At 33.2% G+C, this 26,302-nt stretch overlaps 1 protein-coding gene across 1 annotated transcript in view; it reads right to left on the reverse strand.

Annotated features, from left to right (window-relative positions):
- Positions 1-1,061: 1,061 nt before the first annotated feature.
- Positions 1,062-26,302, reverse strand: part of LOC123660548 (histone-lysine N-methyltransferase MECOM-like) — a 38,459-nt gene continuing 13,218 nt past the window's right edge. Inside the window, exons 3-8 of the mRNA XM_045595605.1 lie at positions 18,048-18,176; positions 16,135-16,231; positions 8,017-8,128; positions 3,440-3,596; positions 3,006-3,176; positions 1,062-2,810 (exon numbers count right to left, since the gene is read on the reverse strand). Of these exons, the coding sequence (XP_045451561.1) occupies positions 1,062-2,810; positions 3,006-3,176; positions 3,440-3,596; positions 8,017-8,128; positions 16,135-16,231; positions 18,048-18,176 (2,415 nt within the window). The remainder of the gene's footprint in view (positions 2,811-3,005; positions 3,177-3,439; positions 3,597-8,016; positions 8,129-16,134; positions 16,232-18,047; positions 18,177-26,302) is intronic.

Here is a 26,302-nt window from a genome sequence, read left to right on the forward strand (position 1 = left end):
CAATACCAGTAGGAGTAAGTAAAAATACAATTTTAACAATAGACGCGTTTATTGATTGTGTGACAATATTCTTATTATTACTAGTGCCACAAAGTGATATGATAACAATAAAAATATTTATTTTTAAATGTATTGCATTAATTTACATCCAGTTACTGGTCTATTTAATATTAAACGTCAAACATAATTATTTAATTGGAAAATCTGTTTTACAATCATAAAGGCGTGAGTAAAATTCTTAATAAAGTCTGTTACTTGAAAATATCATAAAATAATTTGATTTGTATTCTGCAGTGATAGTGATACCGAAAAGATATGTCTGAGTAGATAAAAGAACATTATAACATCGTCTTAAGCTTATTCTTATACATTGGACTTATTTAGGAATTTAATAGTAATATAATTTTTATGAAGTACATATAATAGCTAAAAATGTCAGCTCCAATTTAATCTAAACACATGATATGGTCGAAGTGTTTTAGTTTAATGATATTTACAATAACAAATATAATATATTATCAATATTTAAACCGTATTTGATTTGAAATTATAATGTTATTTTGAAAACGACAATTTTATATTAATTTCTATAACGATATCATCAATCCGTTTGCCGAACGTCTTAGAACGATTGCTTTGGTAATTTTTTGACTATAAGAGATCTTATTAGGATCATCGTTTCGTTTCCAATTATTTAACAAAAATTTACATGCACCTTAAAGAAATTTTTAATTTTTCACAAGTACATCGCTACGACTAATTATTTTTACAATTTTCCTAGCTACATCCAGAAAATCGCTAAAGCGAAAATCCCGATCAACAATTACAACTAGGAACGCATTAAATCGATAGTCTAAGTTTTTACAGCACTAGTAATTTTACAATAATTTCGACCCCCGTACTATCTAATGAAGCACGGTGTCATACGTAAGATTTATCTTTAACATTAAAGCAATACAAACAAGATTACATCTACTTAAGTAGTTGCTATTGCTATTGACGCCACTTACGCACAAGACTCACTCGAAGGGCTGAGGCCAAAGCGGCGGGAAGGGCCCGGGCTATGTGGAGATGGCGAGCGCGGAGGGGCGGTGTGGGTGTGTGGGGTGAGGGGGATGAGTGGGGTGCGGGGGGGTGGCGGCGGGGGAGCCGGCTCCAGGCGAGCACGTCACCTTACCCATGAAGGAACGGATTTCATCAAAACTCGCGTCCTGCTCCGTGTCCGCAGAGCTCGGAGAATCCCCGCCCTCAGCCTCGTGCTTCTTCAAATGCCGATCGAGGTTCGTTTGCTGCCCGAAACACCTGTCACACAACGGACACCTAAACGGTCTCTCCTTGTTGTGTATGTTCCTCACATGCCGCTGCAGGTTCGACGATATCGAGAAGGACCGCTCGCAGTACTTGCACTTGTACGGCTGCTCACCGGTGTGGGTGCGGAGGTGCCGCGTCAGGTTCGCGCTCCTCGGGAATACTTTTCCGCAAAACGTGCAAGCGTATCGATCTCGAAGTTTCGCCGAACCACTGCTGAGTTCGCGAAACTTCGCATAGGCACTCGGTTGTCTATCTGACCCGTCAGTACCGAGAACTGGGGATAAAAAATTGAACGGGCCCGGGACGTAGGGCGAATGTGAAGAGCTTAAGATTGAATCCGAAGCGGAATGAAACTGAGGAAAACGTGGCCGATACATTGCGTCAATTAGGCTGTTGTTGTGCTGAGGATGAACCGGCATCGGGAAAGCTAATGGAGGGGAAACTAGCGGTTTCGGGGAGTCCTCTATTTCAACTGCCTCAACATCCACATTTGTAGATTCGTTTTCAGGGGTCTTATTTTCTCTGTCAATGGGGCTTTCTGGTGGTGAATACGATTTAATCGATGAGTTGCGAAAGGAATGATCATCGTTTTCCATATCTGAATCTTTATCGCTATGCTTGCGTGTAACTGATAAGTCCAGTGGTTGATCATTTTGTTCCTTCCTTGTGTCTTCATCACCATCAGATTTAGTTCCGATGTCATCTGCTACATTCTTAGACAAATCCCTAGGACGTGCAGGTGAGACTGATTTGTTTCTTAATAAATCGTTTTCATTTTGTTTTAAAGACAAGTTGAATGGTGAATTATGCTTCATTTCTTCTCTTGAATAATTAAACGGACCTATCGATGTTGACATTGGCATAACTGGTGACGGGCGTTGTTTAGAAGAAGCTTCTTCGGCTGATGGCGGTGATTGTTTGACATAAATATTTTGTTGTTTGGGTGTAGTTCTATTTACGTCTTTGTCTCTCTTATTATTTTCTACATCAATATCTTTATTCTTCTTTATTTCATCTAAAGAAGTTGAGCTATCCATACTTTTAACTGACATTCGACCTTCCTGTTGCTGTTTAGCCACCAAATTTGCATTAAGTGCCATATCGTGTTCCATTGCTAATCTTGCTCCTTGTACATTGAAAAGAAGAGGACTCAAAAATTCTGGTGGACATGCTGCAGCAGCAGCTGCCGAAAATAATGCAGGGTAATGTGCAAATGTATTGTAAGGAAGAGGCAATGCTGGTCCTCTATACATTGGAAATGGATTTGTATTATTTGGAGTATTCATAACGTTCGGCAAAGGTGGTATCTGTGGCAAACCTGGTGGCAGTGGTCCTCGCAGATTTACGTTGGTTGCGGATGCAGTGTCACAAAATCTTTTATGCTTCGTTAGAGCAGCATATGATGGAAACGATTGTCCGCATTTCCCGCACTCCACAAGAGCTCTACACGCCACATGCATTCGTTTGTGACGGCACAAGTTCGAAAACTGTGTGTAAGCCTGAAAAATAACACATTTTTGATTATCGAAATGCTAAACAATATATTCCGACTGACTAAGATTTTTGTACAACTTAAATTAATACTAACATTACAACACCATCTTATAATCCATACCATATTGTGATAAAGAAAAATATTTTTAAATGTAGCTAATGATATCGTATATTCTGAAGAGAAGAGGACAAATACTTACTTTGTAGCAGACCTTGCACTGGAAGGGCTTGACGCTGGAGTGGATGTGAGTGTGCTGCTTGAGCCCGGAGGAGGTGGCGAAGGTCTTGCCGCACTCGGGGCACGCGTGGCTGCGCGCGCCGACGTGCTGCGCGCGGATGTGGCGCTGGAGGTTGGAAGGATCGGTAAATACCTGAAATAACATCAGGTTTCGAAAAACGTGGTAAGTTTTTCTTGCTAAAAATCGACTAGTGATCTTAAGCTATGTACAAAGAAATGTTTATATTTTAGGTTCACGAAGTTATTAGAATAATATAAATTGCTAATGTAATTTTATTGAATTTGTGATTTGTAAATTTTAATGATGTAAAAGTTATTGAATTGATTAGTTTCAAGTATAGAATTATAACGAATAAAACTGCGTTTGAAGTAAATTATCATGAAACCAATCCATACCTTCGGGCAGTTTTCGCAAGGGTATTTTCTAATGTCTGTGTGGGTGAGAGCGCGATGTCTTAGCAGAAGAGCTCGGGAGCTGTACGCCCGATTACAGAGTTCGCAATGGAAAGCCGATGCGGGCTGTGCGTGGGCTTGAATCAAGTGTCGGTCGAGCCTAAAAAATGCAATCATAAGTTTTTAAAATAATAAAATTGTCTTATATAAATCCATGTATTACATATTATTTCTATGTAAAGTTAATAAAAAAATCAAAAAATGCATACAAGTGTACAATATTGACGGTCTGTAACACTTAAATAAAAATGTGATATATCTAATATCTAGAGTATAATAAATGGCAATCGCCTAGAATCTAACATTAGATACGTCCATACGTCATATAGAAGAAAGAGACTTTCTCTTGAAAGAGACTCTTTCCTTGCTTAAGATTGACTTTTATATTGTTGAAAAATGATTACAGGAAATTGGCGTGTTGTTTAACCAACCAATTTAATTGATGTACCTACATGAGGGAATTTGACGTTAAGATTTTTGAAATCCTTATTAATATAGATACCAACAAGCTAGTTTCTTTTGATCATGATATACAACACCTAGTGTAGAATAGAGTTATTACGACTGGTTGTCGACAGTGACTTAATTGAAAAAAATCACACATTTAAACTACTTTACACATCTTTAGCGTAAACAGTAATATTTTACGGACTATCAAGTCACGGAAGCAGGTGTAAATTGTTTGAAAAGAAATACACACATTATCTGGATACACATTACAACTTCAGCAATCACATTTGCTCTTGTTAATCATATAAGCTCACTAAAAATTAATTAAACGTTACTAAAAAAGTACTTCACATAACTATAAAATACGCAGTTCAATATTGTACAATTTTTATATTTCATTCATAGTTACAACTTTATTTAATATTTAAACTTGAACTCGGCTGAAGTTTTGTTGTCTAAATAATTTTTTTACATATAATTTTTATGGACAACTTTTGGCTATTTCCTAGTTAATACAATTTTTGAGTAAAATCTTTGCAAATGAATCTAAATTATTCAATGCTTATTCAGAACTACAACAGATTCCGTCAATAGCTCAATATCCATAATAGAAAGTGAAAAGATAAGCTTAACGAACTGGTATCAGTAAAGTTGCATTAAGCGACGACTCGGATACAAGTACAGGAAAATGAAATAATATCTGTATCTAGACCCAGGATCGCCTACGCGGACAACTTATAGCGATTCAACCCATACATAACTCAAACGTGTTTTGGCTCAACGCAGAGAATGGTCCAATCCATTTTTGATATGCACTGAACTAGCGTTATGTAGAGAAACAAAACAACGAAACGAATTTCAAAATAAGTCATAAATATTTTTAATTTCTAACAAAATCAAAGGCCTTCTCGAAATCTATTCCGATGTTCGATGGTAACGGATAATTTGCAAGAACGATTTTAGCGTTTTTGTAACTGGTTCACCGCACGCAACCCTTGCCGCCTCTGGCTACTTGAAATGTTACACCTGTTACGTATTACATAAGATAAGTTTTAATCGACCGAATTACATTGCTGGTTAGATATCGCAGACTTATTCGAGATGTTAGAGAAAGGCCGTTCGAAGCCGCATGTTGGTTTGTCTCGTACTTGTCAAAGTGATAAGACACGTTTTCACTCTCCGCGGCCGACCGCCCGCCGTATCTTTTAATTAATCTTAGAAATAAAATCTAACGTCAGTAATGGTTCTATCGCTTACATGTAACTCGTCGATTGCGTAGTTGAGACTTATAGAGAGTAATCGAAAGAGCAAATAGTCGAACAAGTTCGTTTGATAACGTTGTTTATTTTATACAATACTTTTTCTTAGCTTCTAAAAAGATTTCTAAGCGACCAAGCCGGTATTTAGTTTTATGTATTGTAGATTGTAAAAGAGTTAGTAATTATAAGAAGTCAAGCGTGCCAAATATGTACAATAAATAAGAATAAGCGATACATCTCAGTTGGTTGTTTATTATTTTATTGACAATTATGAAGTCTAGCGCTGTAGCCTCAAGGCTCGTATCTGAATCGGCGATCTTCAGCAGATATTTTTATTACAAATTCAACTCACGAACATTTAAATTAAAGTTTAAACAGATGGCGATTGTGTTTTAATAATACGTTATGTTGTTACCAATGATATTTATTACACAAACGATATTTCAATAGAAAAAATACCAGTTACAGTTTCATTGATTTTTTTTTAAATCTATATATTAATACGTGAAGCAAAAACTTTGTACCCCTTTTTGCGAAAATTGCGTGGACGGAAGAGTATGAAATTTCTCAAACTTATAGTTTAAATAGAGAAGGAGTGCAGAATACTAATAATATATACTATATTTTAATTATGTATAAAAATACATTAAATCAGTAAAAAACACTACGCACACTACCACATTTTTGACACACACACGCCTATACTCTTTTGTTTATTATTAGGTATAGAAGTATAGTCTTTGACCAGAGGTCGAATTTCAACGACTAGGCTACCACTAGTATAATGAAAATATTTAATAATGTATTCCCAATTTTCGTAAATAAAACTTTAGTAAACTAATTTGAATAAAACAAGTTTTCTCCGCAAGTATAAGTACAAGCTACGTTGTAATGTAAATTAGGAATAGAACATACAAGAGAATAGTCATTATAAGATGCTGATCTTAGAATCGATCTGCATGTTCTTCGATTGATAACATCCAATGAACAACTTTCATTCGGAGTCGATTCATTTAACTCCACCCACATACGCCACTGAGACAAGATGCGGTATTAAAATGTTGCTAATTTATCTAATCTCATAATCAAAATCAAGTCGATTTGTGACGAGTTAATTTTTGTCAAAAAATTAATTTTCGTTTTTAAAAACGTTTAAGATCTATATAAGTTTTATTACAATATTTAATGTATTTTGTAAATTAGGAATAAATTATATCATATTGGAGGTAAATTTCCTACAAAACATTAACAGTTTAATGCTTACACGATTTCAAAGTTTAATAATTTCCGCGTAATATTTATAAAATAGTTACATTTTATTTGCCCAGTAGTCTAATCACGGACTACCGATGGCCGAGTTTACGTTTTAATAATCTACGGTAAACTATTAACGTTCATAACAGCGATCGAATCAGATTTCATAAGGCAAACAATTCAAAACGACCTTGCTAACTTGCCAATTGACTTCTAATTATGACAATTCATATCTATTGATGTAAATATTACAAAATACGGAACAACGCTGACACAGATAGATTAAAATCATAAAGGATATTTAAGAATACGTTAGAACAAAAAGTTTTCATTGAGATTAAGAAATCTCGTTAATTATCCCCTGATTAGGATTCCGTAGTTTATTCAACCGCTTCCAAAAAATATATTATGACAATAAATAAGTAAAAATATAATACTTAAAAATTCATAGGATTCATCAAATAAGGGAATTAATTGGTTGGAGTCAAACGAAAATTAAGTTACCTATTATTTAATTTTTTTATCGGTATTCATAAAGCACTATAATTGATTATTGATTTTACGATGCCCTATAAATGTTTCCAACGATTCATTGAACAGCGATATTGACCAAAGCGAGGATACGTTAAAATGAGTGCATGTTGATAATCAAGATCTTGCATTATTGACGAGTGTCGACACACTGCTTCAATAGAATGTGATGACACACGACACAGGCTATGATGAACTGCTGTCGCTTGTTATCGACTGAATTTATTTCTTATACTTATTATGCTTTGATAATTTTCAATTATACTTTGTGTAATATTTATGGTATCTAAACGATAATTATGTGATTTTTTGAGTCTTCGTTTTTAAAAGAAAAAAAAAATTGGCTTAAAATATAAAGTCACAGTGTTTTTGACTACATGTTGTGTTATAATACACAGCCAATAATTAGTGAAAAAATTACAAAGTTAGTTGTTCAGTCATCAACGAATTCTGTAATTGAATATTTTTGTTACTGCCTTATCTTGTCTATTACATTCTTAGAGTATACATTATAATATTACGTTATATCAATTTTTTTCTCTAATGATTATACAATTTATAAATATAATCTAAAACGGTAGTTAAAAAATAAAGATAAACATCATCGTTCGAAGTAAATTACGAGATTTAAAAAGCAAACGAATGTTGCAACGTCGCGTGCCGGCAACAAGTTATTGACGCACGTGTCTTATCGAAGGAGCACATCTTTAGTTGGAAATAAATCTCGAGTAGACTTCGGATGACCAAATAGCACGGCGAGTTAATGGTTCCGAAGACGTTTGAAATTGATTGACTTCTGCTCCTTACGGCAGCCTGACTGATTGCTTGCGATAAGAATTGGAGTGACTTATTGGAATTCAGTTACGTTTATAGCAATATATATTTTATTTATTTAATTATATTAAAGGTATGTTTTTAATATTTCTAACATTTCCTTAATATATTTAATAATAGGAGGTTTTAATATTACTAAGTTAGTTGGTATTATTGTTTATGCTTTATCAGAGAGTGTGAAGTAATACTTACGCGTCAATATTAGGAAAGGGCGCGTCACAAAAGGAACATCGAGGCTCTGTGTCTTCTCGCTCTTCGTCCTCAGGCTGCGAACTTGAGGAATTGACACTTGAACCTTCACGACCTGTAATCAAAGATACAAATAATTAAAAAAGATACACTCAAAAGATTTATATAAGTGACAGAGGATAAGTAACATTATAATAATTTTTATCATTAAAATTTACAATTTAAACTTCCAAATCAAACATTAGAACCCGATAAATATAAGATTTAAAATTGAATGAGGTTTTTCGTATTTAAAAATACACCCAAACTTTTTTTTGTAAGAGATTTTGGTAGCGATTGAACTTCAAAACAGAATAAATTTACGATCCGACTATTAATAATTAAAAAAAAGTAACAATTGTTAACGAATTTAACTAATTATACATACATGTTAAATAGCAAGTTGAACAGACAAACAGTGAACCTATAACATTAAGCCATTAAGTAAATAATAGTACCGTAAACACGGTAGTACAATCTGCTAGCATCTAGATTTTATCGATTGATCAATGTTAGCCAATACGTATGTATATATTAAGCGTCATGTAAATCAGACTCGTAGCAAGACGGTAGCAATTAATAGAAGACTTTCATAACAGGACGCATAAACATCCGCTGACAGCCGCTGCAGCATCCTGACATGAATTAATTTGTTTTATTGGGTGTTCCATTTAGAAAGCGCTGTAACTGCTTAACAAGCAATATCGATGGTTTATAGAGATCATTGGACGAGACGGGGGCGAAGCTTTTTGCATTATCAAAACTAATATATCTTACGTACCTTTAAATATGGTATCTTGTTTTTGAACGACTCTCATTATAATCTCATATTCGTAACTCATTCTAATATAAATATCTTACAATTTCAATAAATATGAATTTTTTTAATGATCTAATAAAATGCTAATTAGATAGTTATAAATTAAACATTAATATATTTTAATGCGTAATTGGCATACAGAACAAAGTCATCATCATAGCAACGTCAAACAGAGCATGATTTGAAGATCACGAGCAAGCGTCGGAAGTATGATATGTTTTACATTGACACATGCAGAATTAATTCGAGTCACGACAAGTGAAACCACGCCTCGAGCATTGTCTAACGAACCCGCATCCGTGATAAGCCCGCAAGGATAGTGATATCATCGGAATAATATGAAGTCGAAACGAAATAGAAATAATAAATCATAAAATATAAATCGAGTCCCAGCCTACGAGTACCTGTTTTCAGCTTACTCCGCTTTATATTGATATCTAAGAGTGACTTTGCTTGAGCCATTTATGAGTACATATGAATATATATGTATATATGTGTATATATATGTGTATATATATATATATATTCTTTTAGTAATCATTCGAAAATTTAATTTTAATTAAAACGAAAAAATTATTTAAATTAAAGTTGAAAAAAATTATTGTAAAATATACAACTCACCCCAGAATTTGTTATACAGCTTCTTAAGCACTAATTCAAGTATAGACGCCGCGAAATAACAAGGATGCTACTAAGCAAGGTGAGAGGTCAACCAAACTGTATATGATGTCAATACGACACTGAGGTGCTGGTACAAATTATCAAGGGCCACCCACCCCCACCCTACCTGATGGCGAGGGTAAATATGTTCACTTGACCCGACATTCGCATTGGAAATCATCAGTGCGGGACAAGTTCACATTTTGTGGTATTTTAATGTGTTAATTCATGTTTAAGTGACACTAACTCACTTGCCACCTTCGCTTCACTACAGGGTCCAACAAAGCCTAGATAGATCTTTATAATGTATATCAAGGAGTGGACTGACTGAATCATACCGAAGAAACTTCAATGTAACCTGTAATTTAGTCTTTATTTATTTTTGTGCAGTAAATTGCCATGAAACAGCAATGAAAATACAACTATGATAGATATATGCATTCATTTTAAGAGCATCTTAAGGGCCTGGGTGGCAAAGACGAAGTGGAAGACGGAAAAAAAAAACTCCTCAATGTCTAGCCATAATGAAACGTTATTCAAAAATGTATACCTGACTAAAATACCTAACTTTTTAATATATATAAACAACTTATATCGGAAAAGGCTTAGGCTTTACAGTTATTTGTTTCTTCTTATCTCGTTGTTAAATTATCATAAATATTCTAACACAATTGCATTTTCATAACTGTATGCATAACTATTTATTTGTTACAAATGAACGAATAGAATTTAATAATTTTGTAGTTAAGACCTCAGATTAATCTTTTGTTAATTAATCTGAGGTTAAGGCATAAAAAATTGTAAGTACTACTATGATCGAACATATAATAACAAACAGAACATAAATTGTTTGTCTGTATAGACGAAGATAGCTGCTCCTAATATTCTTTCTGATAAGGGAGATATAGATCGATCGCTGCTAAATTTAAATCTATACTAGCAAGTAAAACCAGGGGATACAACCTATCGAGTGTAAAATTACAAAGTTGCCTCTTTATAACCCGTACAGGGAAGCAATGCATAATCCTTATCTCGAGCAATAAAATAGATAATTAATCATAATGCATACCTTTAGTTTACAGAATTTACACACAGAGAATACCAACCATACCAGCAATCAATTGACGATGGAATCAGGAAAAGTTGTTTTTCAAACGCTCCGCGGATTGGCAATGTGTTCGATAAATTGTTGAAAAAAATTATATCGAATTCCTTAGAAAATTAATAATCAATAAACGTTATTTTATAACTCGAAGCGATAACTATGCTAAGCAGATAATGAAATATTTAGTACACTGTAAAACTCGTTTACTTCAATCAAATGACTTCAAACGCTTCAATCTATAATCTTAAAAGAATTTGTATTTTACTTTGTTTTATAGGCATTTTCTAGAAACTTTTTAAAACCGCAAGTTATTCTTTTAATGTATAAATCGCATTTAATAAAGAAAAAATATTTTTCTAAACATATTTAACTTACTAGTAATACGGTAACCGCTTACCACTCGCGAGGACGTTAAGTTTTCCCACGGAGGTACCAAATGGCGTAGATGGCGCTCGCGGACCGTGACGGTGACTTACCGATGTTTTAAATTAATTTGAACTCCTACTACACATCACCTGTTGTCTTTCGACAGTCCTGTCTGCATTTATGTTTTATACTTCTATACTTAAAGGTACTTTCACTGTGGGAAAACTTGTGACCTTCGAAATGTAATTTTGCCGCGTATCGTCATACGTAAACTTTACCTGGACATACTGGTATTGTGTAGGGTTTTTGAAAACAACAAAGGAAAGAAACAATACTTTTTTTGTAGATTAAACGTACTGCTTATTTTCATTTCAAAGAATACTTTAAAAAGTAATCATACCAAGTTACCGTAACGGCATTCACGTACCTGAAGTTATATCAAACAATATCAAATTATTAAACATATGCATAAAGTATAGCTCAACATAATAACATTAAACCGTCAAATTACTGGTATGTACAATAGTTGCACTGGCTAGGAACAAGCCCTTATAGCTCAGGGCGCAGATTCGGAGCGCGTCAGGTGCGTCACATTCGCCGTTACGCCCCGCGGTGCGAACGGACCTTTACCGGTGCTGACCGTTGCACAGGATGCTGGTGCATCGCCGTTTAGAATCTATAATAACTAGCCAGAACACTCGTATTGTACAACCATCGTTTACAAACTTAAGTGATATTAGCCCGAGATTTTAACCGTGCAATTCCGTAGAAGTTTCGGGATAGAAAGTATATGATGATATCCTTGATATACTTACTAGTGCTTAAAAGAATAATATTAATTCATCTCTATATATCTTCAAAATCTCGTTTGCATTATTTATACGCAATATACGTTTGGGCTAAAAAAGTGTTCATGAGATTATACTCTTATCTGTGATAGAACGCAATAGTTTAATTTTGCGTAACATCAAGATATGTTTGACTAATCTCCGAACAAAAGTACATAGGACACATGGTCCCGTGCCAGATTCAACCCTTCACCGGGGGCGGGAATATTAAATTGAAATATTTCTATTTTATTGTCCGTAATATTTATTTGATTGTTAAATAAATACGCGATGTGGGACGCTGAGCGATTGTAGTCGGTTTAATGGAGGGTGAGAGTATTGTCGTTGGTTAATTTTTTGATTAATCATTCAATTTGTGGGGGATCGTTGCAATTGTGATAAATTTTGGTTTTGCGCAAGTTATGCCTTTCTCATATTAATTTAGAAAATTTAATGTAAGCTTTACCAATATATATATAGGGTCAGAACCATTAATTTTCTTAACTCTTTTATACTTACTTTCATGATGTAAGTTAAAGCTAGGTAAGTTTTACATATGATGATGAATCCTTTTATTTCGTATTATTTAATACAAATTTTAAATTGATATTATATTACCTACTTAAAAAAACATGAAAACAAGTTTACATTTTTTAAATCACACATGGCAACAGACAAAGCCTTCCTTAGTAAGTTGTCATTTGAATATAAATTATTTATTAATTCTTATCAGATTTTTCAAATAAAGATTTAACATCGGCTGCATGATAATACGGCTTGTACACACAACAAAGGCCCATGCGCTACGTTGGACAAAGCAACGTCATCAATTTTAATCTGTGCGACAATTGCGCGATGACAAATGTCAACGCGCGACACTCATTCATTACTCGCACGAATGCACGCGGCCAATTTAAAAAAAAAGAACTACTAATAAAGGGTTAACATAACATTATTATTATTACAAAATATTGTAGCTGACAAGATTATATTTTACATAATTATTACTTTAAAAATGGTTACTATCTGCATGTTTCCGTTATATTAAAAATTTAGTGAGTTGTGTACACAAGCATGTTACAAATTTCGAATACGTATTATAATGACAACGATAGCAAATTGTTTATAACAACAAAGATCAATCATTGTGTTATCAAAAATCTGTCACTCGAGCTTTTCTTTCCAAATATCGTAGGCATTTATCTTCAACAGATGACGTTGGATTTATTAATCCTTTAGCAAAAGTTTGTGTTATCGAATTATTGAATGAAAGGAGCTATAGGTGGCCTCTCTTAGTATGGGCCTCATCAATCATGTCTTGTGCAAGAGCCCCGGAGCATTATGACAAATGCTTGAATGGAGCCACTGCAAATCGATTCTAATTAGGGATAATATTTAAGAGTCATTGTGATAATCTGTTGCGTTTAAGTAACGCATACTGTGTTTGGTCGACCACATTTGAAAGTAAAATTATTTCTTTTTCGATATCTAACAGTTAATTACTATTATTACAAAATATTTTACTGGTTGGAATTATTAATGGTATTACGGCGACTATTTAACTGAGATAATCAATGCGGATAATTTTATTTCAAGTCAGTAATTATGGACAATTCGAATCGCATAAATCACTGAACAATGCCGGCTGCATTGCCGCCGTCTACCGGAAGCCTAAACAGGAAGCTTTGAAGAGCCCTATTTCATGAGCGTATCATACTAGATATGACAGAGGAAATAAAATAGAGCTTAATTTAGCTCTACTAATTATATTAAGATAGAATTCGAAAATGAACAAAGTTACACGTTATTAATCTAATTATTTATGCAGTGAGAACTTTGCTGAAATTCAGGTTAAGAAAAACAAGTTTCTTTTCCTTGTGATAAAAATTGATTTTTCTTGTCAATGAGTTGTAAAGCATACACCACGAATGTTTTAATTTATATTTTCGATTTTTAGGAAATTTTAATTCGCTTACTACTAAACGAGACTGAATTAAAACAATCACTTCTAGTAAACAATGATCTATCCTCAGTCCCCTTACGGTAATATAACATATGCGTGATTTTTCACATCGGTCGTCGCACGTCCCGATTTATCTAAATTAAATATCGCATGCGCGCGTGCCGCCGTGTGTTCGCGCGCTACGACTTTTTACATACACATAGCGGGTTAAAGCTGTCCTTACAATTATTGTTTCAAAACATTATAACGTGTGTTATATTTTATTCTATAAACAATCCTATGTATAAAAAGGTTCAATTTAACTAATTTAAACACACTTGTTTACGTTAAGCTACAGATTTCTTTTTTAATAAAAATATGAGCCATAAATTACATGAATACGTCATCACTTTTATAATCAGAATATACTAAGCATCTAAACTTGGTTTGGCACAGATAAAAAATATCACTTCAGCCTGTAATATTCCACTGCTCGGCATAGGCATCTTTCCCCATGTAGGAGAAGGATCAGAGCCTAATTCCACAACGCTGCTCCAATGTGGGTTGGCGGATATATTCTCTACTAGAGTACCGATCGCTATCAGATATGCATGATAACAACCGGGACCGAATGCTTGGCGTGCTCTCCGAGGCACGGTGGGAAGACCCACAAGGACTGTACAAACACCCAAACCACGACAAACATCTGTATGGCCAATACAAATATTTGTCATGTCCGAGGATCGAACCGCGCCAAAGCGGCGTATAAAAAATATACTATGCTAATATTAGAAAGTAAGTATTATAGTTTATTTGATTGACTATTCTAAATTCAAGATGTACCTGTAGTAACAAATTGATTATCAATAAATCATTTTTATTTTCAGAAAGGTAGTTACAGTATATTACAGGCTCTAATCACTAGGTTAAAAAAGACATAAATACTAGATGAGAAGAAGAATGATACGACCAATTCGGTTTTTTTTTGTAATTATCTAATACTTTCTTACGGAATAAAAAAATTAAGAAAACAACCAAAAAATTTGAAAAATTTCAAAAAGGTAATAATGATTTTTATTATTTTTTTTTTTTATAAATTTTTAAAGTGTGCGTTCAAACGAGTCAGAACGTCAATGTCCTAGTAGAATGAAATCTGGCAGACAGTTTAGTCGTCATATAAAACCCGAACATCATGTATACTTGACATGCGGGCAAGAGTCACACGTGTCGCTAGCGGGCAGGTGACTCCAATTAACTGCTGGAGCTAGCGGAGCGTGACGCGCCAGTGATTCAACTCTCACGGAACTCGACAGTCGGACTAGAACCTTGCCTTGTTATAATCCATAAGTGCTTTCACATATATGTTAGTGTTATTAGTCAAATGCCTCCAACGAACAATGGAGCTGGTCGGTATGATGAAAGTCGGCCCTTTTTAGGAATATCGTAAACCAATCTCATAGTGTATGTTTACACTTTTATTACTCATTATTTATAAGTATCAAATAACATCATATATTGTTATACTGATTGAAGACAATTGATAATTATTTTTAAAAGCAAATTCCAATTACCAATTAATTATTTAAGTAATAATAATGGATATATTTCATATCGTGGTGGATTCAATTCTCCCTTAAGTCGATTTCAACATACGAGTATAACCTACCTTTATCCTTACTCACATCCTTTTAACAATTTTTATGACCAAAAATAACACCGTACAAATCTTCTACATTTGTTAATATAATTGTAATGTGTTGATGTAATTGTACATAACTTACAAAAATGTCCATTTATGAATTAAAACCGAAGTACCTGGGTGACCGAGCTTAGCTCGGTATTTTTAGTAAATCGTGTTTTTTGAAAATCATATTTAAATACGAAGTACATATTGATAAAATATGAATAATAGTTTTCGATTTTACCGACATAATGATAAAAAAATATGAACTGTATACTTAAATAAAAAATCATGAGTGCAATTAGAAAAAAAGCATTCAAGCATTCATTGCCTAAAAACAGGGGTAAAACGACATTTTCTAAAAATCAATCTTAGCTATATCAATTTATCGCCCCCAAAATCCCCTGCATACTAAATTTCATGAAAATCTTTGGAGCCGTTTCCGAGATTCAGATTATATATATATATGTGTGTGTGTGTGTGTGTGTGTGTGTGTATAATATATAATATATCAGTGGGACCTAAAATACAAGCCTACCTCACGGAAGACGACCGTGTGCTTTGATCGTGTTTGTTCAACTTAATGATCTTATAAGGGGGTATAACATATTTCAACAACGACAACAATATGCAAATAAGAACTTGCCTTTTCCTTATGCCTCAAAAATAGTTAAAACTTACCAGCAACAGCTAGAACATCTTGTAGAGGCAGTGGCGTGCGAGGCCCAAGCAACAATTCCTGTCCAGAGGCGATGTCTCTCGTCACTTTGTACCAGATCTGAAAGTTTTTAATGGTTTATTAAATTATGACATTCCTACGATATGAAGATGTGACATACATACACGTCTATATATTACAGTGTATTATATAGCTACTTAGATTTATTAATCTTCAAATAGAGATCAATATAGAATCAAAATTCAATATAGAATCTTCAGTAATAAAAGATTACAGTAAATAAGATAATGCCTAAAACACAATATTGCTGATTATATAAATATAATAATAATTCTACTTAAGAAAACCATATATTAAACTAAAAATTGTACATAACGAACATTATGCTTTTATTATTTTATTTTATTTTGTATTTATACAAATAAAAAGGTAAACAATAGCAATATTGTTTAAAGTATCTGCATTTTTGTACAGATTTTTCATATAATCACGTACACAGGGTCAAAATATCAAATACCGCTTAACCTGAGGGGAATCGAGTGAATCTAATCACCGCATCTGTTCGCTCCCCTGACCGGAAGTAGGACACAGTTGTTCAGAACGATTTTCTGTCACCGGAAACTTGCACAAACGTTCCGCATTCAAATTTTATTGGGGTGGTAACAAAGACGGTAATGAGGGTTGTGATTCGTCAGTTTTAACTTCTACATAGTTGCGTTTTTTTAAGTGAAAATAATTTTAAAAACTAAGCATTACGTATTGCTAACATATAGCCCTATTTTAACCTAATACTTAAAAATATAATTAAAAAAAAATATACTGACCACTATTTTTTCATCAGCAAATTATAATTACAATTACGGTAGTGATGTTGTTTATTTCTCAAATAGAATTATATTTCAGTTACTGAGAAATTTATTTATGTACTTACAGACAACATACAAAAGCATAACAAACATTGCGTTATAAAAAGCTATTCTGTATAGTTTTAATATATTATGCATGTCAATTACAGGTACGTGCGTCATTCTTATTACAAATATAGGTAGATTAGAAATTAGAATAAGCAAAACAAAAATAATTTGACTACCGTACATATTCTGTTAAGTAACAAAAAAGGTACTAGAAATACAATCTTACTCTACATTCTTTGGAAACAGTTCTAGTGATGATTTCCTAAATATGTGCTATTTATAAAAAAAATATTATAGGTATCCTGTTTGTTTCCATGAAAATAAATAAATAAATAAATAGTATTAAAAGGGCGTAATGGAGATAATATAATATATATATATAATATGTAATAATTGCGAGACGATTTAATTAATCATAAATTATTATTACATATTTATTAAAAGATACTGAGTCTGGCACCCAGTGAACATTGCAGATTTGTTATCTATCTACGCAAGATTTCAAATAGCGACTAACAGTTAACAAACTTGTGCGTTCCATTCAATTAGTATCACATCGCCTTCAGGATTCTTTTTTTTTTTTTTTTTTTTTATTTGTTCAAAACACAAAAAAACACATAGTTAAAACTTATACATAAGCCTGCCACGAAAACTCACAACTAAACGACTCTAACGACTCCCTAGACTAATCCATATTTTTTAATTACCATTCAGTAATAGTTTTTTAATTTTACTATAGTATTAACTTTGCAAGCCGTGGTAAAAGGATTGGCTGATTGATTGAAACTGACCATATTCAAAACATCGCGATTTGATATATCTAGAGTAAGCAAGATTTTAGGTGTAGTCATGAGAGAAAACCAATATTAGCATTAAACATACAAACAACTGTCTTTTATCATTTTCTATTTATTTATATTTCTTGCTTAGATAAAGGGCCAATTAATCTATTACTATTTTGACATATTCAATATTTTAAAATGTTATAATAAAGTTCATACTTGACCAGCGAGTAGCACATGCTGCACGTTGACGTCGTGGGAGTAGGTGGTAGACCGTACGAACTTTAGCCAGTTCGATTTCTCAGAGGTGCCATCAAGCCAACCGCGAACGCCATTTTTTCCCAGGACCTGATAAGGTTATCAAAAATTTTAAAATGTGGGATTAAAATCGAAATGTAGAGAAATTAAAAAATTGTAGAGTCTTCGCCGATAAAGCAATTAAATTGTAACCACTTTGTGAATTTTTTGTTTTAGGCCAAAACATAATCTTTTATATTCTACGGTAGTATTTTGGTAATAATAATACCTAAAGAAATATTAAAAATATATATGAACTAAAGAAATCCCTTTTAAGTCGAATCAGATTTTAAAACTCAATAAATAATTTAGTCTGATAACTTTAAAACGTTAAACTACGTTTTGTATAGTCAGTTTATAAAGAAAAGGTATAGGGATATATACTTAAAACTCCAAAAAATTTGTATATGAGTTAACAAATTAAAATAACATTTTTCGTGTAAAGCGCTACCTAGTTTCTTTTATAAGAACTTCTAAGAACTCAAGGCAACAAAGTAAGCACTGAAGTAAGTATCAAAGATGGCGTTTGGATTTCTGTAGTATGCTTAAATTTTCAATTATCTACTTAAAAAAACTGTAGATATATTTTTTATCTTGGTAATTAATTTTTACTTTCAGATTTTTTTTATCTTGATAATTTTTAGTCACTTTTTGCGTTTTTTATTTATAGTAAAGTACTTGTATTAAGTATTTTTGTTATTAAGAAACGTTCATTTACAATATAAAATTTCTGTATTATAGGTCAATGTAAATTATAATCCGAAAGAAAAGTTTCAAGATGAATTTGTTAAATTAAAGTTATTACTATTCAGCGTCATCTCGTAGCACCTGTGGACACTGACACAGCCGAACACAGCGGCTTCACGATAGATGGCGCTATTTGTACGTGTCAGTCGTGCGGGATCGTCACAGCTTGGACATTTATCACTGACCACCCCCGATAATTTAATTTTCATACCGCTCTTAGCATATTTATCATGTCAGCGAAATGGGAGCATGCGTTTAAAAATAAAATTCTTGAGTTATTTATAGCCGACTCTACTTTTTTATGTTTTTCTAATGTTTTATTATTATTACAGCCTATACAGTCCACTGCTGGACATAGGCCTCCACAAGTTTACGCCAAAAATAACGTGAACTCATGTGTTTTGCCCATAGTCACCACGCTGGGCAGGCGGGTTGGTGACCGCAGTACTGGCTTTGTCGCACCGAAGACGCTGCTGCCCGTCTTCGGCCTGTGTATTTCAAAGCCAGCAGTTGGATGGTTATCCCGCCATCGGTCGGCTTCTTAAGTTCCAATGTGGTTGTGGAACCTTGTTATCCCTTAGTCGCCTCTTACGACACCCACGGGAAGAGAGGGGGTGGCTAAATTCTTTAGTGCCGTAGCCACACAGCACTAATGTTTATATTAATGTTTTATATTAGCTGTAAAATATTTATTTTAAATTATTGACACAATCGTCTAATTAAGATTTCTTAAATAAAATTCCATCGTGAAAAATTTACAAAAATTAATTATAGGTACTTAAAGAATAGCACTCGAAAGCCATAATTTACCCAGATAATAAGAAAACAAGGGAGCTTAAACTAACCGTTATGAAAACGAGGGGTTCATAACCTACAATTTTTATCGAGCACTTCAAATTCCCTTCTGCATACAATAGAATACACGCTGTCCTAAGTAAAAATATTTAAGCAAATATAAGTCTGTAAGTTAAGGAATTAGAGTCGGTTTTGAATGTACCTATTATTTTTGCGGATATATCTCTCGTAAGTGATGGGTAGTCAATTGAGTCATAACAGAAAAGGCAATATTTTACAAGATGTATGCCTCCATGAATAAGGGGCTTCGTGTTTGTGCTTCAACGTTGTATTAGGGGTTTTAAACTAGATCTATTGCTTTTAGTAAACACGGAGCCAATACATTTTAGATAAAGTTTTACATTTTTTACAAACACCAACAAGATATTAGATGATTATAAATACAATGTTTTAGTATATAGTAAGTAGATAATTAATATGTAGTACCTATTAATATTTTTTTCAGATAGCTTATTAAATAACATTTCAATTACTTAAATGATAAAAACAATCAACAATCAACAATAGTGTTACGCTTCAGCCTGTAATATCCCACTGCTGGCCCCTTTCCCCATGTAGGAGAAAGGTTGGCGGATACATTCCCTACTAAGAGTAACGATCGCTATCAGGTGTACTTGATAACAATCGGGACCGACGGCTTAACGTGCTCTCCAAGGCATGGCGGGGAGACCCACAAAGACTGCACAAACACCCAGACCACAGCAAACATCTGTATGACCAATACAAATGTTTGTTATGTGCGGGGATCGAACCCACAACTACCAACGCAACAGCCATCATCCAGCGCTGTTGCGTCAACGCGTCCTCAACAATAATGTTATTTATATACAAATTAAAAGATACTTTATCAATATCTAAGAAAGACACATTATTTGTTCATTAAGGAGAGAAACAGCCAACGTTTATCTCACACTGAAATGAACAGTCACTAAAACAAGGTGCATCTAATCGGTCGTAAAATTAAAAACTCGATCCCCAAGAAACGCGAAGAAAATTATATAAAAACATATATATAAAAAGCATCTGTTGCACAATAAAAGTAACGTAACAAGTAAGGTATTAATCAAATCTAAGTCGGGAAACCCTCCTTACGCGTCACCGACAAGCCTTTCCAAAGCATTTATCACGTTATTAAAACGGCGTCGGGTGCGTCGGTAAAAAAGATAATTATCTTAGCAGCCCCCCGTCTTCGCCAGGGCTGGGTATGCTCAATTTGTTCTAGTGATTTACCACTTGACTTCGAATCGCATCGCTGACGCGCTATTATAGCGGGTGCGATTACGCTTAACAGATGTTTTGTAAAATAGTATAATTGGAAACAATATTTTAAGTTTCTGTTCATAATTATAGGTTAATAGAATAACCAAAAACTTTAAAATGTAACATTTTGAAATATTCCTATATAAGCAAAACACTAAAAACAATTAAACTTCCGTAAATAAAATAGTCAAGACGCGTATTTATAATCTTTTATTTTCATTATAAACATAAACATTATTTGAATTGTTTCAGCTATAACAAGCTATCAGCCCTACAGGGGTACGATGAGCAGCACATGTACGCTATCAGTCATCGATGTGGTGCCTAGCGAAGGACGCGGATTGAACGGTCTAGGGAGAGACGATGAGAAATATGTGTCCAGTTTGTTAGTGACACTTGACATGATAGTGTGATATCATTGAATCATTTAAGCAAGTAATAAGCCATATTTACTTGGTAGAAAGTATCATTAACCCACACAATCATTGTTGTAATTCTGGCAAGACTCTTTAGACATAAGTATATATCTGTTAATTTTTGTATGCATCAAAGAAATAAGTGTTTAATAGCTTGTTAAATGGTATTGTTAAAAAATCACATTAGAATATAATCTATTATAAATATAACTTTTATGTTTGCCGTAAAATTCCTATTTACAGTAATCTTTCAAAATATTTAAATTTATAATACATTCATAAACTTAATAATTTGAGGCATTTTTTACATAAATGTCAATATCTAAAATTATGAATTGTCTTATTAAGAAAAAAAAATCACAAAATTTAAAAGTATAAAATAATCTTAAAAGTAGAAGAAACTGTATAATGATATACGTCATATATAGGTATTAAATATATATCTAGCCTACGTCATGTGGAAAGGAAAATGGAAATCCGTTCTCTCTTAGATATTTATACTTCGTAATTTTAGAAGAGCAAAACCAAAACGACTGCAGTGCAGATTATTATAAAAATGTGTTTGTAATTTAAGCGAACTGCGGCTGATCTCATATTTTGCGCTTTACGCGGAGATCGCAATTTCCCGGAATACTCGGAAAAGCTACAAATGTTCGCAAGCTAGCGTCGGAAAATTACATTTCATAAAATTGAGTGACGTGCGAATTTCTTTTATCGATAAAAAAATTTAATGTTTTTTTAGTGGAAAATTTATATTGAATACTATAAACCAAACAATAATATACTTAAATAATAGTAAAATAAAAAATTTAACAACTTTTACAGCCGTGAATTTTATTTTTCTACCAACTTTAATAGTCGAGAGAAAACACATTTTATATTTACATAGAAAGTTTCCATTCAGTTTCTACTAAGAACCCAAAAAATAATAATAAATAAAACCACTCTAGGTCATTTTGAATTCACTGAAGTAAAAGTAATCACTTATCTTTTTCATTCCTAAATGTAAATTGCTTGTAAGAAGCATTTCATACAATGTTTTTATTTTTATAGTTAACTATCAGTAATAGTCAGTAGTGAACCACCGAATCTCTGAACTTTGCGGAAAAACTAGTAAGTCAAAAAACAATCACAGTAAGTCAAAGTATTTAATTTAACGTTTTATTAATAACGTATATTGATATCGATACATAACGCCCCATCCCTATCGACTGAAGAGCGTACCGCGCCGCAGTTGCGGCGATCACGCGTCGTTGCTCGAATCACACGACTCGCTTCACAAGATAACAATTTGTGCGGTTATTTACCCATACGTATGCCTGTGCCAAATTGGACCGTATGCCTACATAGCCTAGATATATAAGCATGAATTGAATTTAAATCCAAATTATTAGTTTAAACTAAAAGCATTCGAATTTAGTAGAGCGAATCTAATTTATTAATATATTTGGTAGCTATTTTATGCTATATTTTTTTTTTGTGCATTTTCGTTTTATATTTTCTTTATTTGGGACTTGAAAATATTTAAGCCTCATATAAAATTCCTAATACTTATAGACGTATTATCAACGAAAATTTAAACTGCAAATGTTATTTCAATTTAAAATAAATTTTATGTTTACTAATATTATTACTTCTTTTACGTACTTGGTAAAAGTGTTGAGTTTAGAAATAATATAAGCGTAAGAAGCTTACAACACAAAAAGTTCATTAAAAAATCATTCAACTAGTTATAGAAATATTTAACTAATTCACTTAGTAAAAAAATATTTTTTTACCATCGCTAATAAAATACTACAAAAACGCCGTCCATAGAACTTTTCCTATAATTCTTGTTTAACAAACCGAAGGAGTCACGACGCTTCCTTACGCTGTCCTCGCTATCAGCAGGAAAAAGAATTACTTCCGCAACTGTCAACAGATACTAAATCGCACTTTTATAAGGAAACTCCTTTGTTTTATTACCCTTGTTTAAGATAACTGTTGCTTCAAATCGTTTTACTTTTACATTTTTACCACGAACAACAAAGATAGCGATCGAATGTACGTTAATATGTGCAAAATAAACAACAATTGGCAATTATTCTTAATTTGTTGTAGTATTTTTTTAATAATTATTTTACACAAATTGTAAAGAAATTATTACGTAAAATCATTTTTAAAAAAAGTTTGGCAAGTTGAAGAAATAATTATAATACTTTGTTGAACCATCCTTATGTAACTACATATCGCAAACAATCTACGTCTTTAAGCCCACCGTAGATACTTCTTCAACATAATATATTCCGACTACCCGACTAGAAAAAAGGTCAGGCTCAAGCAGATCATGTATCTGGACCAGATCAGGATAGAATGAGGCATGCCAGATCCGGCAAGCTCTATCAGGACCAGGTCCAGTCAAGATAAGGACAGCCTGATGTAAAATATAATCAAGTATGGTAAGGCATACTGGATCAGGACTGGAGGATTAGGATAGCCTGATATAAAATATAATCAAGTATGGTAAGGCATACTGGATCAGGACCCGGTCCGGTCCAGATCAGGATAGCCTGAAATAAATTACGCGAACTAGGCCTGAATCGCGCTATCAATGTTTTAAAGCGCACATAGTATATATACAGTTATCAGGACAGTCTAGCAGGGAGTTCGTTTCTACACAGTGGAACAGTCGTAAGTAGTAGGAAGTAGTTAATTATTAGAAGTTAATAAATAAAATGTAATTAATAACAATAGTTAATTAATAGTATAAAAATAAATAAAAATAATTGAAATTTAAAGTAAAAACATAAATAAATAATACATTGGAAAAAATAAACGGAAATAAATGTCGGACATTATGTTCCTTACATATTTATTTATGTATACCATCAATTCGCTTTTTTTTTATTAAACAATTTTTTTCAAGAATATACATTCGTGTTTTTCAGGATGAGATGAGATTTCCTGATCTGGAACCGATCAGGAAATCTCATCTCATCCTGATCAGGTCCAGATAAATCTTCTGCGTTACATTCCTTATCCGGTCCAGTTCAGGCATGCCCGATCCGGTCCTTCTAAGGAACACGAAAAAATTTTCTACTCGGGATGTAAAAAATTTGATATTTATAGAATTTTATAGAAACTTCAAAAGTATTTTAAAATAGATTTATTTCTTCAATGAAGATTTCGGTATTTTTAACCGACTTCCATAAAAGTAGGAGGTTCTCAATTCGACTGTATTTTTTTAAATGTATTTCAATGATTCTTTTTTTAGTCGAAAGGCGATGATTGTCATGTAGTACTATTAGAACGTAATTGAGATTTGATAATTTTCTCGAGTTCTATCTTATAATGCGTAGTTACTTGACTATGTTTTCGTCGACCTAGATGAAATTATACTGGTTTTACCGTTTTATTTAGTTGTACCTTTTACTAGATGTGCAGATTTTGGTGGTTCTTATTAAAACCGGAAGCTGATGCTTGTTTTGTAGTATTATATAAATTTAATTTAGATCTGATGACTACTTTTTGAGTAATCTTTGATAACGCGTAGCTATGTACTTGACAAATTTTTCTTCTCCGTACGTTGTATTACTTGTACGAACAAACACAATTATTTTCTATTCGTTTCAATACGCAAAAATGTCTTATCTCTTAAAAGGGGATAATTAATAACCAGGTCAGTCGACAACAATTAAATTTTTTGGCATCCAATTCAGTTAAATCTCACGTTCCCATAAATTACCGTAACTTTTGAATTGAAATCCACATTTCATTGTCACCGTATCCCGAACAAATTATGAAGAAATTAGGATATCGTTCTATGGTCACGTTTTGACCATTAAACGGAGACAAAACGGTTTAATTCCTGACACGACAAAATATTCACGAAGCGATGCTATCATTGCGCAAAAAAAACATGCATAACTTACATCAATTAGTGTGTGTATTGATATGCTATTTTAAACTTTATTTATACATGACTAAGGCTATCAAGGCTGCATTTTATTGATAAAGTATCGTTGTTGGTCATATCAGTGGGTGTTACACGATGTCCTATTGATCTAGTATTAACGGCACCCCATTGATTGGCACAAAGAAAGGCTATCGTTTGTTTCGTGATCGCTTGACAAAGCGGTGCTGTCAATTGTGGATATTTATCGTTTTTTGTGTTATTTTAACAGAAATAGAGTAAACATTACTGTCGGATATATCACCGAGAATAGTAGTATACGGTATGTCTTTTTTTATTAATGCACACACACACACATCAGCCTATCGCAGTCCACTGCTGGATATAGGCCTCTACAAGTTCGCACCAAAAATAACGTGAACTCATGTGTTTTGCCCATGGGGTTGATGACCGCAGGGCTTTGTCGCACCGAAGACGCTGCTGCCCGTCTTCGGTCTGTGTATTTCAAAGCCAACAGTTGAATGGTTATCCGGCCATTAGTCGGATATTTAAGTTCCAAGGTGGTAGTGGAACTGTGTTATCCCTTAGTCGCTTCTTACAACACCCACGGGAAGAGAGAGGGTGACTATATTCTCTGCTGCCGTAACCACGCAGCCTTTTATAAATGTATTAATGGTGTATTTACCAATCGAATGATAGAAAGTTATAGACTAATCAATAAAATATAAAAATGGAAAACGTTTAAATGGGTAGGTACTTTAAAGATTGCATAAGTATTATTGGTTTACGATTATTTCTCATTAATTACTGTTTATTTTTTATATCTATAGTGAAGAGGATTCATTCCGGCTGCTTAAAAAATCTATTCCACCTCTTTACAGAGTACAATCAAATTCCTTTTCGAAATGCAGTCTCACATCTGGTTGCGTTAAAACGGATTAGCTTGAAGATTACAAGCAAAAAAACATCAACAAAGACACCGGCGGCTGTCACCGTGACAATTGCTG

The sequence above is a fragment of the Melitaea cinxia genome, chromosome 15, assembly GCF_905220565.1.
Source record: "Melitaea cinxia chromosome 15, ilMelCinx1.1, whole genome shotgun sequence".
NCBI lineage: Eukaryota > Metazoa > Arthropoda > Insecta > Lepidoptera > Nymphalidae > Melitaea > Melitaea cinxia.